This window comes from Fusarium phalaenopsidis (genome assembly GCF_050370095.1).
Source record: "Fusarium phalaenopsidis strain FUZ10S chromosome Unknown contig_32302, whole genome shotgun sequence".
Lineage (NCBI taxonomy): Eukaryota > Fungi > Ascomycota > Sordariomycetes > Hypocreales > Nectriaceae > Fusarium > Fusarium phalaenopsidis.
This window is the reverse complement of record NW_028145405.1, coordinates 305,393-318,239: the sequence shown is the minus strand read 5'-3', so window position 1 is coordinate 318,239 and position 12,847 is coordinate 305,393. Positions and strand designations below refer to the sequence as shown.

General features: G+C 54.1%; 7 protein-coding genes across 7 annotated transcripts; 5 read left to right on the top strand and 2 right to left on the bottom strand.

The window, feature by feature from the left end:
* Nucleotides 1-215: 215 nt before the first annotated feature.
* Nucleotides 216-912, bottom strand: LRP88_07483 (uncharacterized protein; the record flags this gene model as incomplete). Its single annotated transcript, XM_083244013.1, has 4 exons — nucleotides 216-332; nucleotides 380-502; nucleotides 553-678; nucleotides 727-912. 4 exons carry the CDS (start codon nucleotides 910-912, stop codon nucleotides 216-218), a joined length of 552 nt encoding a protein of 183 aa, XP_083098507.1.
* An 884-nt stretch (nucleotides 913-1,796) lies between these two features.
* On the bottom strand, nucleotides 1,797-2,903 carry LRP88_07482 (uncharacterized protein; the record flags this gene model as incomplete). Its single annotated transcript, XM_083244012.1, has 3 exons — nucleotides 1,797-1,809; nucleotides 1,858-2,819; nucleotides 2,883-2,903. 3 exons carry the CDS (start codon nucleotides 2,901-2,903, stop codon nucleotides 1,797-1,799), a joined length of 996 nt encoding a protein of 331 aa, XP_083098506.1.
* Nucleotides 2,904-3,387: 484 nt separating this feature from the next.
* LRP88_07481 (uncharacterized protein) lies at nucleotides 3,388-4,063 on the top strand (the record flags this gene model as incomplete). The annotated part of the gene is made up of 2 exons (XM_083244011.1): nucleotides 3,388-3,555; nucleotides 3,620-4,063. The coding sequence occupies 2 exons, from the start codon at nucleotides 3,388-3,390 to the stop codon at nucleotides 4,061-4,063; spliced, it is 612 nt and encodes a 203-aa protein (XP_083098505.1).
* A 353-nt stretch (nucleotides 4,064-4,416) lies between these two features.
* Nucleotides 4,417-4,894, top strand: LRP88_07480 (uncharacterized protein; the record flags this gene model as incomplete). Its single annotated transcript, XM_083244010.1, has 2 exons — nucleotides 4,417-4,775; nucleotides 4,885-4,894. 2 exons carry the CDS (start codon nucleotides 4,417-4,419, stop codon nucleotides 4,892-4,894), a joined length of 369 nt encoding a protein of 122 aa, XP_083098504.1.
* Nucleotides 4,895-5,787: 893 nt separating this feature from the next.
* Nucleotides 5,788-6,528, top strand: LRP88_07479 (DUF3659 domain-containing protein; the record flags this gene model as incomplete). Its single annotated transcript, XM_083244009.1, has 1 exon — nucleotides 5,788-6,528. One exon carries the CDS (start codon nucleotides 5,788-5,790, stop codon nucleotides 6,526-6,528), a length of 741 nt encoding a protein of 246 aa, XP_083098503.1.
* An 805-nt stretch (nucleotides 6,529-7,333) lies between these two features.
* On the top strand, nucleotides 7,334-11,635 carry LRP88_07478 (DUF3659 domain-containing protein; the record flags this gene model as incomplete). The annotated part of the gene is made up of 3 exons (XM_083244008.1): nucleotides 7,334-11,176; nucleotides 11,224-11,397; nucleotides 11,510-11,635. The coding sequence occupies 3 exons, from the start codon at nucleotides 7,334-7,336 to the stop codon at nucleotides 11,633-11,635; spliced, it is 4,143 nt and encodes a 1,380-aa protein (XP_083098502.1).
* Nucleotides 11,636-11,943: 308 nt separating this feature from the next.
* On the top strand, nucleotides 11,944-12,705 carry LRP88_07477 (histidine phosphatase family protein; the record flags this gene model as incomplete). Its single annotated transcript, XM_083244007.1, has 1 exon — nucleotides 11,944-12,705. One exon carries the CDS (start codon nucleotides 11,944-11,946, stop codon nucleotides 12,703-12,705), a length of 762 nt encoding a protein of 253 aa, XP_083098501.1.
* Nucleotides 12,706-12,847: the final 142 nt, after the last annotated feature.

Genomic DNA, 12,847 nt, shown 5'->3' with positions numbered 1-12,847 from the left:
CAAGAGGGCCGGAGCACCGACTCCGTCATGGCGTGACGCTGATATGGCGGGTATGCGGCTACTTGACTTGTCACTAACAGATGGTGTGCACTCCTTATCGTCGAGGGAATTGATATTTATTACACTGTATTACGATACAAGTGAGGTCATCCCGTTGACGAAACATCCCCTTGTATTCCTTCGACCTCATCTCAACACCCGGCAAGGTACATGTTCTAATTCTCGGTTATGGTGATGGTTCTGGTGAACTTGGAGTCGACACCTTGAACGGAGCTACGCGCGTCGTTGGCCTGCGATCCACTGAGAGTGTTGATGATGGTACCGGTGAATTCCTGTCAATGTTAGTCGATGCCTGGTTCGGCGGTATTGGAGACTTTACTTGAAAGGCACGCTTGGTGAGGGCAATGGCGATGCGGAAGGGAGTGCCGACAAAGGGAACTTCATCGAAAATGTTGGCTTTGTCGAGGAAGGCGTCGAGCAAGTCGCTGAAAGCGTTGGACAGCTTTGACTGTGTGAGCTTCAAATCCCCATTCAGTTTTGGTATATGCTAACCTTCTTCACAGATGCAACGATTTGGTCGCCATCCTTGCCGTCGAATGTACCCTTGGCGGCACCAGTGAGCGATCCGCCAACGTCAGTTGTGAGACGGGTAACATCCCTCAGACCAGTAATAATGTCCTGCTTCTGTTAGAAAGACGTGCCATGCATGTTGGGGTCGAGACTTACAAAGAAGGAGCCAGAGCCAAAGACAAGCTTGGGAGCGTCGGCGATGGACAGCTGACCGGCGGGCTTGATCAGGGCCTCGGTGCTCTTGGTGATGTCTTCGATGCTGCGGATGAGCTGGCCGGGAGAGATGAAGGCGTTGGCCACCGAGGCGGCGCCGAGGAGGACGAAGTTGAGGGAGAAGCGCATCTTGAAGGATCGTTGGGGTTGAAGGTGGGTGTTGAGAGATTGACTGTGGTGAAGGAGTGTATGGCTAGTGAGTTGTACGGTATCGTGGGATATTGTTGTTATTATACTAATTGTTGGGTTCTATAAAACATACTAGTTGTATTTAATCCATAGTAATTAGACAACTGGAAGGGACTCGGGATGTTGTGATAGTTGGAATGCCGTCCCTCTGCTCGGACCGACTATATGGATCACAAGTACTCAAGTCCATCCCTTCAGGTTAGTTCCCGCATCTACATCTCGGCGTCTTTATTTGACGGGACAGAATGCAAACAATGCTAATATGTAATTACTCTCCTCGTCGGAAGTATAGTGCTCTCACAGATGCCAAGACAGGGACTTCCTCCCGTGTAAGTGAGATGGTCAACACTCACGATCCTTTCAATCTAAAACACAACAGCCCATTTAGAGATCTTCAAAATATGTTGGTTTGACCCGTTGGTTCTCACGATGCACGACCTTCCCGACAGACCGGGCCCCCAACCCCGTTCCCCAGCAACCACACATTCACCGCAGGGTCATCCCATGTTGCACAGAGCCGCATCGCCAACGTACCACCACACCAAGAAGCAGGTCTCAGATTGCCGAAATCTTATATCGTCGACATGCCAACTACATACAAGTCAACGGGCAGGGACTGGCTCGGCGGAATTCAGGGTCTGCGATATCCCCTGCCAGGTAGAGGAGCGCATCACATTCTACGCATGGGAAGTGAACAAATTCATCTCTTATTACTCCTACAGACAAAAAGGAAAAAAAGTAAAAGCCGTTTCTCATGACCAAACTCCATCAAGGTAAGATACCTCCAATACATAAAGGAAAAGCGATGGTGTTACAGTCCCTCCCTAGTCCATGTCACTATTTTGTTAGTCAAACAACACTCAGGGAGTAAAAGGTAAAACTTACAGCAATGCGAGCGTCAAGTCACCGTGGATACGGGCCTTGAGCTCAATCTCAATCTCTAGGTTAAGATCCAAACGAAGCTTGAGAGGATCCTTGCCGCCGCCACCTCCTTGTTCCTGCTGCTGCATCTGCTGTTGCTGTTGCTGCTGCTGCTGCTGTTGCATTTGTTGTTGCTGTTGACGCTGTTGCATGGCTCGTTGGTTGCTTCGTGACATTTGCTTTTCGTCTTCCGAGTCGGATTCTTCGTCGAGCCAGGCTGGGCGGCGGCGTTTTACCTCTTCGCTCTTGGCGTTGGCCTTTCTGTTGCCTTTTCTCTTGGGCTCTGGCTGCTGAGGGGGAGTAGCTGGTTCATCCTCCTCAGATTCAGACTCGGATTCGGACTCGGACTCTTCGTCATCTTCTTCTTCTTCATCGTCGCCGGAGGACAAGTCTTCGTCGTCGTCTTCCTCTTCTTCCGATTCGGACTCGCTCTCTTCCTCATGTGGTGGTGCTGGCTTCTTCTTGCGCTTCTCTGGCTTGGGCTTCTCGACCTTGGACTCTTCAGCCTTGGCCTCTTCGGCCTTGGGCTCCTCAGTCTTGGGCTCCTCAGTCTTGGTCTCTTCAGCCTTAGGCTCCTCCGGCTTCGACTGTTCGGGCTTTGACTGCTCGGGCTTGGTCTCGGGAGTCTGTGGCTTTGCTGTTTCTTCGGTTGAAGCCTCGGGCTTGGACTCTTCTGGCTTGGACTCCCCAGGCTGAGAGTCCCCGGGCTTAGAGTCCTCCGTCTTGGGAGTCTCTGGCTTGTTTTCGGGCTTGGAATCCTCAGCCTTGTTGTCGGTCTCAGGCTGACCGGTGGGCTTGTTGGAATCCTGGTTGAATGGGTTGTTGTCGGTGTTAGGCTTGTCGTCGTCGTTCTGTCCCGACTGCTCTCCTTGAGGACGAGGAGGTCTAGGAGGAGGGGACTGAGAAGAACCTCGCTGCTGCGAGTCCTATATAAAAGGTCAACTACTATCTACAAAAAGAACATTCCATTCATCGAATGTCTCACTTACCTGAGGGCCTGGTGCAGACATGTTGGTGGATATTTACAAAGTACTTTTTTTCGCTGACGAACAAAATAGTTTCGAGAACAAAAAGAGGCGCAATTGTCAAGAGAGAAATTCTATACTAATGTCTCCCGCGCATGGCTTTTGAGACTGTAAACCCTGGTCAGGAAAACAGGTTCATGAGAATGCGACTGACGCAATGGGCGTCATCAGGATGCCATCTCTGACCGTTTGAGAACCGGTTTCTCCATAGTCAGGTACAAGAGCGGTATTCTGGGGCACACCATCTACATCGATGAGGATCGAGTCAATATGACGTACGGAATATGTTTGATGAGCGGGCGGATGACGTCCCCCGGGCTGGCGTGATGGGCAGCAGGGGTCCTTTGCAGGGGTGGTGATGTGTGGCTGGTGATCATGACTGGCTCGGGGATACTACAAGATGGACGTCATGCTCTGCGCTGTTGAGCAGGCAGGATTTTCCTGTTCAAACGATCGAAATACCGCCAAAATGGTTATTGGGTTGCTTGCCATCACTGCTATACCGACTGTCACGGGGGTGGGCAACGCGATAAGCGCCCAGAAGAAGCAGAATGCGAACCTCAGCAAGGAGCAGGAAAAGTTCCACATGACTTTCATCATGGAACATGAGGGAAAGGTGCAAGAGCTTGGCACAGGGGTGGTGAAGGACCAAAAGGTGAGTTGATCAGTCTTTGACAGAACTCCACTGACTGACTTGACAGTTCTACATCAACTTTCCCTACAATCCAGTCGATGGCTACAAGTTTCTGGGGTGGTACTTCAAGTACCCAAGCGAAGAAGGCCATCTGGGGCTGGTGAGCATGGTCTCAGACGACCCCCCGGCTCTCAACTGGATCTATGTGGACAAGGACACGCACGCCGTCACGTACGGGGGGAGAAAGGACACGGTGGGCCACGTCATAGGACCCTGGGGCTGGAGCGAGGATGATCGATTCCTGACGCTCGAGGGGGATCACGATTCGTTTGTGGCAGTGCGCGAGGAGGGTCCTGATGGAGAGCAAAGATGGGCGGTGTATTGGGACCCCGAGGGTGACATTGAGGACGAGGTGGACGACGAGGATAGGTGCCGACCAGTGAGGCTCCGGCGGCGGTTGCAGTTTGGCATGGAGAGCCGTTATGTCAGAGACAGTGAAAAAGCAGGCTAGAGGCGTTTCGGGATGGGCACAGTGAGATGAGATGGCTGGGTGGAGTTGTGGAGGTGGTGGAGGTGTGCTGTGTGTGGCCACAATGTGACGATGGCCGAGAACTTATGCACCCTTGCAGGAGGCAAGACAAGGCATTGTAATGGTACATACTGTATCTGGATTCGAATCTCGATCATGACCTCATGGCTGTTCCAAATCCTGTTATTCGACCTGGTGGGTTGAACTTATATGGCCTCGCTCCTCTTGGGAGAAGGGTAGACATAGACAAACGCACAACAATAAACTCGTACCAATTTCAATTTTCTCATTACTCGAGCGACTTGAACAAGAACCGCCCTAAGCAACAACCCATCATGTCGGCTACTATGGAAAAGGATCGCGTCTCGGCCGAGTCTGACGACCAGACCTACTCCAGCGAAGAGCAGCCCAAGAAGCAGCGCCGCACCAAGAAGAAGGGCACCAAGACTTCCCGCCGCAAGCAGCAGCAGCAGCAGTCGGGACCCCTGGACCAGCTCCCCGTCGGCGGAGACCTGGGCAACACGGTCGGCGGAGTGACAAACACTCTCGGCGGCGTCACTGGCGCCGTGAACCAGCAACAAGGCGGCGACGACGGCGGCAAGAGTGATACTCTGCGGCTGAGGCTGGATCTCAACCTCGACATTGAGATTCAGCTCAAGGCGAGGATTCATGGTGATTTGGAACTAGCGCTACTGTACGTTTTTACCCCATTCTCTTCCCTCCCCCTCATGCACATTTCCCCTCTCCTCTCTCCCGTCTTTTGTTTGGCCGTCGTATCTTACTTGGCATTTTCAAATCTCCAGCACCGGGTGAGAGCCGAAGGGACTCGGGCTAATCGCGCTGTCTTGTCTTTGCAGAGGCTAATTCGCTTTTGTTGTTTTGAATTGCAGAAACTAAACGGTGCTTTTTTTTTTTACTGCTGTTATGGGTACCCATGTAATGTTAGCAAATGTGGACAGTATTGGGCGTTTTTGGGAAACATGGGAAATTCTACACAAGTCAAATACATTGGCATTCTTTTGAGTGAGCGCAGAGCCTGGATGAGAGAGTGAGATACTGTACAGTACAAGCTTTTGAGAACCGGATCAATCAAGCCGTGAAGCCAAGATGATGATGCCGAGCTCCGGAACCGTCACAGTGCTCACAACTCACAGCGCTCAGCTCCAAACTTCCAGTGCCAACTCCCCGTTGGACGCCACGTTTATGCCGTGAGCCACGCAAAGCCACGAGAGAACGAGGCCATCCGCATTACATTAGTCTCTTGTCTAACCAAGAAAACCGTTGCTCTTCAGGAACGTTTGTTCGTCGTTGACAGGGCCCTTGATCCTGTCTCATCTCCATGGCCCCGTGTCTCTCCCCTGCTAGCGTCCGCCTAACGATCGCCGTGATATAGGACGATCGCCCTTTTTTCGCGACCATCGGACAGGGCTTCCTTGTTCTAGAGCCCTCTCTGAAACTACAGGCCGCGGTTCTTACCGCCCGTGTGGAAGAGACATTCCGCCCAACAGGGGTTGCCTGTCACTCTGACTGGTCCAATCCAACCTCTTGAGGCTCTCTGCATCTTCTTGTCTTTCGTCATGTTCCCCGCAAGAGGCTTGCGCAAAACAGGTCGACTCAGCACTTCTCTCTAACAAATACTTTCGCTTTCTCCATAAGCGATCCTTCTCAGCCAACGAATATTGTTCCGTGAAACCGCGGAATTCACCATGGCGTCGTCGTCGTCCACCCCTGGCGACGATCCCTCGCACAGCACTTACGAGGTCAACGTCCCCGTGCGCAACGGTCGCGGCGCAGAGCCAGAGGTGTCGAATCCCGAAATCCGCATCCCCAGGATAAAGCCCGTCACAGAGGAGCAATCACAGAAAACACCAGAAGAGCTCGCTGTCGGTTTGGAGGGAAAGTACGTTGATGAGTTTGGCAACATTCTCGACTGGGACGGCACCGTGCTTGGTCGTGTTGAAGGGGATCTGCCGTCCATGGTCGGCCGACCAGTTTCGGCTTCTGGCGAGATCCTGGACGCTGACGGAGAGGTGGCGGGACGGGTGTGCGAGAACTACATCAAGCCCAAGCTGGAGCCCTTGTCTAGCGGGCTGCGCGTCGACTCTGAGGGGAACATCTATGATGAAGAGGGGAACGTGGTTGGCAAGCTCAACAACAAGCCCAAGGACAGCAACAAGGACGACAACAGCAATCAGACAAAAGAGCAACAGCAGCAAGACGGAAAGGTTAATGTTCCAAAACCACCCGCTGTAGCTCCAAGGCCAGATGAACTGTATCTGGATGTCAAGTCGACGTTTGACGGGATCCAACTCATCATCAAGATCCCCACCGTCTTTAACAGGGACAGTAGTCAAAACCAGAACCAGAATCAGAACAACAACCAAGGCGAGAATCAGGGACAGAGCAACAACAACAGCCAGAATCAGGGTCAGAATCAGAATCGATGATATCTTTTTTTCCTTCTTTTTCTTTTGGCGCGTTTCGAAAATCACGCCTCGATCGTGTCATGTCATGCATTAGAGTGGTCCTCTCGGAATAATAATCCTCATGGAGAAACCCCTCCCCGTACGCTAGAGTTTACTTTTCTCCTCCTCTTACAAGACGCCGTTCACTTGGAAAAGCCGGTTCTTGCATACATACACGTGAAAGGCGAGACAAGCTCAGGCCAGTCATCATCTCGATCCAGCCCTCCAACCCGTGAGATCTTCTCCACGTTCAACTCGTGAGGGTGTCGTCTTCCCACCCCGCAAAGCCGGTTTTACAACCAAGCAATCGTTGGAAGCTCAACCTGCAGTCTAGACCAATCCTTCATCCTGGAAGCTCCAAGGAGGCTCCCATGCCGAGAGCTGCGCTGATACGTCATCCCCTTGCCCTTGCCACACCATCCCGCCCGTTGAGATCTTCATCATGACGTGTGGCTGTTGCTCATGTCGTCCGATAACAGGTGCGGCGCAGTATCATGGCTGATAGTCGTGGTGCTCACACTGACGTTGTGAGTGTAATTGACGTTATACAACAAGGTTGCAAAGAAACTTGTTTTTTTCATTGCTGTCTAGGTGGTATAAAGATGTGAGGGAATGTGGTGGATGGGTTGAGATTTCAGACAAAAACAGTACCAATTCAATACCATTCAGCCTACTACAACAACAACAAAGTAGCCATCTTAGAAACTAACATTGCGATACCCTCAAAAACCCTCTGTTGATTCCCTTTCCCTCTTGTTGACACGAAAAGATACCCCCCTCCCAAAACATGTCAAACACAAAGGACCCTACCTCCATCCCCGAAGGCCAGGTCAAAGACTCGACACAAGATACTGCTTCCAAAGAGCAGCAGACTCCTGGTGCGTTCACAATCCTGCAGCCGAGCTTGGCGCTTATCGTCCCTATTGCAGTCAATCTTGAATCAGTGCCCCGGAGCGCCGCCGGCGTCGTGAACGATGCCGGGGATGTCCTAGACGACGCCGGCAACACCGTCGGCCATATCGCAGACCCCGACAACCTGAAGAACCTCGTCGGCAACACCGTCAACGCCGCCGGCGATGTTGTCAGCTCTACCGGCGACGTCCTCGGCAAGACCTTGCCGATAGGACAGGGCAAGGAGGAGGAGGAGCACGATTCGCACGACGAGGAGCACAGCGAGTACACAACTCAGCCCGCTGAGAAGAAGTCGGGTGGCCTGGGTGATACCGTTGGTGGTCTCACCGGCGCTGTCGGAAAGACTGTTGGAGGAGTCACTGGGACAGTCGGTGACACTGTTGGCGGCGTCACTGATACTGCTGGCAAGACCGTCGGCGGTGTCACTGACACGGCCTCCCAGACCGTCGGTGCTGTCGGCGAGACGGGCAAGTCTGCCGTTGGTGGTGTAACCGGCGGTCTCGGCCTTGGAGGCAAGTCAGAAGGCGAATCTGAAGTTTCCAAGGATATCGAGGCCAAGCAGGAGGAGACATCCGATGTCAAGAGCGAGAGCCAGAAGGACTCCACCATTGGTCTCGAGGACCGCGAACTGCCCACCGGCGAGAAGGAGGCTTCCGAAACCCAGGAGAAGCTCAAGGAGCTTGCTCCCGAGGAGGCCAAGGAGAAGACCACCGAGGCCGAAGATGTCGTCAAGGAAGCTCAGCCCGAAGAGGAGACTGGCGACTTGACAAAGAAGCCCGAGGAGGTGACAGAAAAGGCCGAGGACGTCGTCAAGGAGGCCCAGCCCGAGGACAAGGAGGCACCAAGCATCCCCGAAGGTGCTCCTCAGGATGAGGCTCCCACATCCGAGATTCCTGAGGGCAAGGCACCTGGGGAGGGTGAACTCCCCGAGGGTAAGGAGGCTGAGGGTGAGCTCCCCGAAGGCGAGCTCCCTGAAGGCCAAGGCCCACCGTCCGAGGCACCCCCACCTCCGTCCGATCTCCCCAAGTCTGAGGCTCCTGAAATCCCTGGCGACGAGGAGGGTGAGTCAAAGGCCCCCGGCACCGAAGATCTCAAGTCGGTTGCTCCTGGTGAGGAGGCTGCCGGCAAGCTAGGTGAGGTGGAAGACAAGGTTGCCGAGGGCGAAGAGAAGCTTCCTGAAGGCGAGGTTCCAGAAGACAAGCTGGCCGAACAAGAGAAGCTCGGTGAAGAGGGTGAAGAGAAGCTTGCCGAGGGTGAGGAGAAGGCTGTCGAAGGGGAAGAGAAGCTCGGCGAAGAAGCTGAGAAGCTTCCCGGAGAAGAAAAGGTTGGCGAGGAGGGTGAGAAGCTTGGAGAGGAGGGTGAGGAGAAGCTCGCCGAGGGAGAAGAGAAGCTTGCTGAAGGCGAGGAAAAGGTCGGCGAAGTCGGAGAGGAGGTCGAGGAGCCCCTTGACTTCACCATCCTAAAGGGAACCACCGTCGACAAGCAAGGAAACCTCGTCAACGACAAAGGCCATCTCATTGGACGTGTCACCGAGGGTGAGATCAAACAACTCATCGGTATGAAGTGCGACGACCAAGGTGTCATCTGGGGTGACTACGGCAAGCAACTCGGCAAGGCTGAACCCCTCCCTGAGTGGGAGCGTGGCGAGCAAAAGGACTTTTCCGTCCTCAAGGGTACCACTGTCGACAAGGACGGCAACCTCGTTAACCAGAAGGGTGATATCATGGGTCGTGTCATTGAAGGTGAGGTCAGGGAGCTCATTGGCATGAAGTGCGACGACCAGGGTATCATCTGGGGCGATTTCGGCAAGAAAGCTGGAAAGGCTGAGCCTGTGGGCGAATGGGAACGTGGTGAGCAGAAGGACTTCTCTATCCTCAAGGGCACCACTGTCGACAAGGACGGCAACCTCGTCAACGAAAAGGGTCACCTCTTCGGCCGTGTCATCGAAGGCGAGATCAAGCAGCTCATTGGTCTCAAGGCTGATGAGAATGGCAAGATCTGGAGCGATGGCAAGGTCGTCGGCAAGGCTGAGCCTCTCCCTGAGTGGGAGCGCGGTGAGCAAAAGGACTTTTCTGTGCTCAAGAACTGCAAGGTCGACGAGGCCGGAAACCTTCTCAACGACAAGGGAGACACTGTTGGTCGCGTCGTCGAGGGCGAGATCAGACAGCTAAAGGGTCTCAAGTCTGATGAGAACGGCAAGATCTGGAGTGACGGCAAGGTTGTTGGTCGAGCTGAGCCTCTTCCCGAGTGGGAGCGCGAGCAGAAGAAGGATCTTTCTGTTCTCAAGGGAACTAAGGTCAACAAGGCCGGCAAGCTCGTCGACTCCAACGGCAACGTTCTTGGCAAGGTCGTTGAAGGTGAGCTGAAGGAGCTCATTGGTAAGCGATGCGACGAGAACGGCGACATCTGGAACGATGCCGGTGAGGTTATCGGCAAGGGCGAGCCGGTTTCTACCGCTGAACGCGAAGACAAGGCGTTCGCTCCCTTCGAGAACTTCCCCGGTGCCACTGTCGAGGCTGACGGTCGAGTCATGTTTGAGGGCCGCCAGGTTGGTGAAGTCGTCGAGGGTGATCTCAAGACTCTCAAGGGCAGCACCGTCGACGAGGATGGTGATATCCTCGATCGCCGCGGCAACGTCGTCGGCAAGGCCAAGGTCTGGGAGGAGCCCGAGCCCGAGGCCGAAGTCGAGGTTGACAAGTCCGCTCTCGCTGGCAAGCGTGTCAACAAGGCCGGCAACGTGGTCAGCCGTGACGGCGAGATCTACGGCCGTGTCGTTGAGGGCAACGTTAGTAATCTCGTTGGACGCATGTGCGACAAGGATGGAAACATCCGAAGCGAATCTGGCGACATCATCGGCAAGGCTGAGCTTGTGACTGAGGGCGAGCGCGAGGGTCTCAAGGAGGGACCTTTCGCCGAGCTCCAGGGCTGCACTGTTGCCAAGGACGGCAAGATCGTGACTCCTGCTGGCGACGTCGTCGGCCGACTGACCTCTGGTGACCCCAAGGTCCTCTTCGGTCGCGGTGTTGATGACGACGGTGAGATCCTTGACAAGAACGGCAATGTCATTGGCAAGGCCGAGCGCTGGGAGGAGCCTGAAGTCGAGAAGAAGCAGAACCCTCTGGCTGGCCGAAAGGTGAACCGCGAGGGTAACGTCAACGACGCAGAGGGCAACATCATTGGCAAGCTCACCAGCGGCGACCTCCTCGCCTGCGCTGGCAAGGAGATTGACCAGGATGGTGATGTCATCAACAACAAGGGAGAGACTGTCGGTCACGTCTCCCTGCTCGAGGATATTCCTCCCGAGCCTGAGCCTGAGGTTGAGGAGGAGCCCGGTGAGACCGAAGAGGAGAGGCTCAAGCGCGAGCAGGCCGAGGCCGAGGAGGCCAAGAAGCAGGAGCAGGCTGAAAAGGATAAGAAGCTTGCAGGCCAGCTCGCCTACGCCATCGGCCAGACTCTGGACAAGATCCGGCCCATCTGCAAGCTGATCGACGACAAGATCAGTGCTGCTGAGGCTCAGCCCAAGGAGGAGCGTGATGAGGAGGAGCTTGTTCGACAAGTTCGACCTCTGATTGAGGAGGGAGGCAAGATCTTGACCGAGACCAACGGTGTCATCCGAGGTCTTGATCCTGATGGTCGTATCCAAAGGAACGCGAAGCAGAAGGTTGCTGGTGGTGAAGCCACTCCTGAGGAGGCCCATCTCGCCGAGTTGCTCAAGGAGGTGAGTCGCATATCCCTACCCCATGATACAATCACTAACAATAGCAGCTTACTGGCAGCATCACTTCGACCATCGACAACGCCAAGCGCAAGCTCGAGGGTATGCCCCATGCCAAGAAGGAACTCAACCCCCTGTGGGCTCTCCTTGCCGAGCCCCTCTTCCAGATCATCGCAGCAGTCGGTCTCCTTCTCAGCGGCGTTCTTGGCCTGGTCGGCAAGATTGTAGGTCCCCTACTAGGTCCACTCGTATGTCCCCTTTTGCTATGTCGTCTCCCCCTTTGGCGCCTCTTTTCCTGCGCCTATCTATGCCCGACGTTTTGCTGACAGCTCACAGCTTGGTGGTCTTGGTCTGGGTGGTCTTCTTGACGGTCTCCTGGGAGGTCTTGGCCTTAACAAGGTGCTCTCGGGTCTTGGTCTCGGAGACGTTGTTGGTTCTCTGACCGGCAAGAAGAAGAAATGAATGACATGATTGAATGCAAGGGTTTTTGAATTGGTTAATTGAATGGTATCTGTACGATAGGAGTTAATTGCTAGTCTACTAATGCTACGATTGGGTTGTTTGGTCTTTGAAAAATAAATCCATCTTGAGTGTAGGGTGCTAGTGGAGAAGCCAAAGTGATGTATACCGCATATGCAAATAACGATGCTGAGTCAGCATCTAATCTCAGCAGCATAAAATTTCGACTTTTCCTCCAGCTCACTTCAATCCTCATCAACAAACACCATGCTCAGCTTGCTTCTAGCGTGGCCTCCCTGAGCGACGCGACCATGCGTCTCTTACTCATCCGCCATGGAGAGACAGTGGACAACGTCGCAGGCGTCTACGCCGGCTCCCGGGACTCTGCCCTAACCGCCCACGGCGTCCTCCAGGCTGGACGGTTGGCTGCTCACCTGGCCGAACACGTCGACGTTGACCACATGTTCTCTTCCGACCTCCAACGCGCGGCAATTACGGCCCAGGCTATCCTCAATGCGCAGAAACGCGCCACAGAGGTGAAGCTTGTTGTTGCTCCGGAGCTGAGGGAGAAGGACTTTGGGTCCGGCGAGGGGGTCAAGTTTGGTTTGGCTTTTGAGTTTGAGGGCGAGGAGACATCAGAGGCGATGAGGAAGCGATGTGATCGCTTCTTGGGCGAGCATCTTGGTCACCTGCTGCACGAAGACTCTACAGTTTGCATCGTCGCGCATGGCATCCTCCTCGGTGTTCTCTACAAAGCACTCTGCGCAAGGTTCTCACCCGTCACGATAGCTCCCGGCGCTCAGTCAAGGTCACGTCCTGCCTTGACTCCCTTTCACCCTTCCTGGAGCAACACTGGGTATTTGGAAGCTGTCATCACAGCTCTTCCAGACACCAAGGGTCGCTTCCAGATGCGCGTCGACAAGGTCAACAGCGTCGAACACACCAAGACCCTGAAAAGGACTCGAGGTGGTATTGGCAGTGCCAAGTTCGACGCCAAACAAAAGACGATGGACTCGTTCTTCACGCCTGCGCCGAAAAAGCCCAAGCAAGAAGAGGACATCGTCTCCAAGTAAATGGTACGTTTACAATTTTTTTTCTCCCTTTCTTCTAACCACCCCCAAGCACATGATGAAAAAGCAAACTCACAGACCTGTACCGAAAGTACACATGTGGAAACAACTTTGTCCAACCGCTGTCTGACAGCTTGGTTCGATT